This window comes from Equus przewalskii, chromosome 26, assembly GCF_037783145.1.
Source record: "Equus przewalskii isolate Varuska chromosome 26, EquPr2, whole genome shotgun sequence".
Lineage (NCBI taxonomy): Eukaryota > Metazoa > Chordata > Mammalia > Perissodactyla > Equidae > Equus > Equus przewalskii.
The window spans coordinates 26735810-26738951 of record NC_091856.1 but is presented as its reverse complement, the minus strand read 5'-3'; the positions used below and the strand labels follow the sequence as shown (position 1 = coordinate 26738951).

The 3142-nt window shown below is 39.5% G+C and overlaps 1 protein-coding gene across 1 annotated transcript; it reads right to left on the bottom strand.

Annotated features, from left to right (window-relative positions):
* Window positions 1-1018: 1018 nt before the first annotated feature.
* On the bottom strand, window positions 1019-2043 carry LOC103565004 (olfactory receptor 1L4). The gene has a single exon (XM_008540951.2). The coding sequence runs from the start codon at window positions 1952-1954 to the stop codon at window positions 1019-1021; it is 936 nt and encodes a 311-aa protein (XP_008539173.2). The 5' UTR covers window positions 1955-2043.
* Between the last annotated feature and the right edge of the window lie 1099 nt (window positions 2044-3142).

Sequence of the window (3142 nt, the reverse complement as noted above, 5' to 3'; positions counted from 1 at the left end):
AGAGGTCTGAGTCACTTCTGGAACAGAGTATTTAATTGTCCGTTCAATTCTTCAAGGGTCTTTCTCAGCTTCAAACAGAGTTATGGTTAATATTTATGATGGTGACTGTTCCATCAGCTTTGGTCGCTGAGTATTTAAAAAGAGCAGTGCCTTTTTATTTTCTATGGTGTGAATGAGTGATACATCTCTGGTTTTAAGCTCCGAATATTTTGGGATTGTTTGTTCTACAGAATAACCTAACTTATCCTGACTGATATATGTTGCTTTTTCCAGGATATAAAGGGCATGTCAGTGAGGTTATGACCATGCTGGGAATGGAAGAATTAAGAGTCAAGGGAAAAAGAGTCAATTACTGAGAATTCATACTGTGATGACACTTTGGTGTTGATAGGAGAATAAATCTGCTTTGTAGATTCTTCCAACCTTCCAGCCTTATTCTCCTCGCTCTCAGATTGAAAAAGTCTCCTAGGCCTTGTCATTGTTCCTCAAAACACATTCCAATGCTCATTGCTTCTACCTGCTTGGGTGGTTTCCACTATTTGAAATGCTCTGCCCAGTTCCTCATCTATCAAACTCTCAGTGTCAAAATAAATCCATTCTTAAGGATAATCTTAGTTCATTACTCAAAGAGTCTTCCCCAATTCCCTTGATATCCATGTAATGCCTTATTCTGAAAACTATAGGACTTTATATTTCCTTGAGTGCTAGCCAATGCAAAGCTTATAGAAGAGTTATTTGGAAATACCTTATTCCATTACATGGGTGGCACAAACAGTTTTCCTGAAATGTGGATACCTAGTGATACCTAGCAATTCTTGGTCTGTGATTGAACATTTATTCTGTCAAAGTCATTGATAGAAACCAAGTATTCTATCTTCCAGGTCAATACTCTTTCTGCTATTCAACACTACCTCTCAATACCTCTTTGGGTGCCATGTGAAAAATGGGTAGGTAAGAAGGTATGCTGATTATCTTTTAGGTCATTTCCCAATTGTGATATTGTATCTTGTTATTCCTTCTATGAGTATATTCTTTCCCTTAATTTCCTCAAACCCATCTTCATATCTTTGTTCCTCAGGCTGTAGATGAAAGGGTTCAGCATGGGTGTCACCACTGTGTACATAACTGTGGCTACCCGATCCTTCACCACTGAGTACATGGATAGGGGCCTAAAATAGACATAGATGACACTCCCATAGAATAAGACCACTACAGTGAGGTGGGAGCCACAGGTAGAGAAGGCCTTCCACTTCCCAGCTGCAGAGGGGATTCTGAGCACAGTAATGATGATTCTCAGGTAGGAGAAGAGGATGCACAGGAAGGGGGTTGCAATGACAGCCAGGGTCTCAGTCATGACCACAATCTGGTTGGAGGAAGTATCAGAGCAGGATAGCTTTAACACAGGTTGCGTATCACAAAAAAAGTGCTTAATGACATGGGAGGCACAGAAAGAGAGTTGGGACATGAGTAGCACACGGAGCAGGGAGTGGAGGTGCGAGATAGTGCAAGAACCCAGCAGCATGAGGAGGCAATGCCGTGAGTTCATAACTGTATCATAATGGAAGGGGTTGCAGATGGCTACCAGCCGATCTATGGCCATAGAGGCCAGCAGGTAGCTGTCAGTGTTTGCAAATGCCATGAAGAAATACATCTGAATGAGACAGCCCACATAGGAGATAGACTTTGTTTCTGATAGTAAATTCACCAGCATCTTGGGCACAATGACTGTTGTGAAGCAGATATCCATGAAGGACAGGTTGCTGAGAAAAAAGTACATAGGAGTATGGAGCCGGGAGTCCGAGTGGATGGCCAGGATAATGAGTACATTCCCCACCAGGGTGATCAGGTACATGATGAGGAAGATGGCAAAGAGAGGTTTCTGTAGCTGAGGGTTGGAAGAGATGCCCAGGAGCATAAAGCCTGATGTGCTGCTGCTGTCGTTCTTTATCTCCATGTCTCTGTTGTCCTGGGCAGGGTTTGGAGAGGCAGTGGGAAGGATGTGAAGGGCAATTTCATAAAGACTGCTTCTTTTATAATCTCCAGCCTATATAAAAAAAGCCCACTGCTATTTGTTAGGATTTAAAGAATATTTACTTCAAGTAACTACAGAGAAACAGTGAGTAAAATCCAACAAGGGAAAAGTGAAAACATTCAAAGCTAAAAACTAAGGTTTTCCCATGTTTTTAACAATTTCTATGTAATGTAATTTGTCTGAGTTGTGCTCAACTTTCTTTTTAAAGATTCCTCTTATGTTGTTTCTTGACCAACCTAAGCCTCTTCTTGTTTTTCTGTCCCAGATGAAGAGGGTGCTGGGTCTCACTTTGAATCAGGATGCGTTCATACAAGAGGTCCCCATGTTGAGGTCCTTTCATCAGGATCCTCTCTGACTCATAGGTCCGGAGGTGGTGGTTGTAGTGGGGATAGGACAAAAGTGAGCATCAGATTCAATCAATGCTCCTTGATATCTGGAGAAGACAGGTGAGACTTCCTTAAGTCTTCAGAGCAAAGCTTACTTAATGTTTATTCAAGCGCTTCTGTTTGATGAGTATGATCTGAGCACTTAAATTACAAATTTTTAGTTCAGAGATACCACTCAAAATAAGAATACTACCAGGAATAGCCTATGTTACTGAGATTAATTCTTTAAGTATATTATTTTTTCTGATTAAAAAACTATGAGTTACTGGAATATAAAAAATTTGAATGTAAGAGTCCAGTTCCCACTGATATCATGGAAAAGACAAAATGAGGATGGCTTCTGTTACCACTATTAAGTGACATTGTTCAGATGGCAGTCTAAGCTAGTAAAAAAGCAAAATGAAAAAAATAGGGGGCATAAAAATTAGAAAATATGAAACTGTTATTAAGTGACTTGATTGTCTAGAAAAATCCAAGATAATTATCTGAAAACTTTAAACCTATGAAGATTTTACCAAAGTGGTCAGACACAAGACAAATATACAAATATTAATACTTTTCCTGTATCAGAAAAATGTAATGGAGTAAAAAGTTTCAATCGATATTGGCAAGAAAGTCCATAAAATACTTAGGAACAAACCTAAGAGGGGAAAATAAAAACAAATGAGAAAGACCTATGTGAAGAAACTATAACAGAACACAAAAGGATGATCTGAATAAAGGG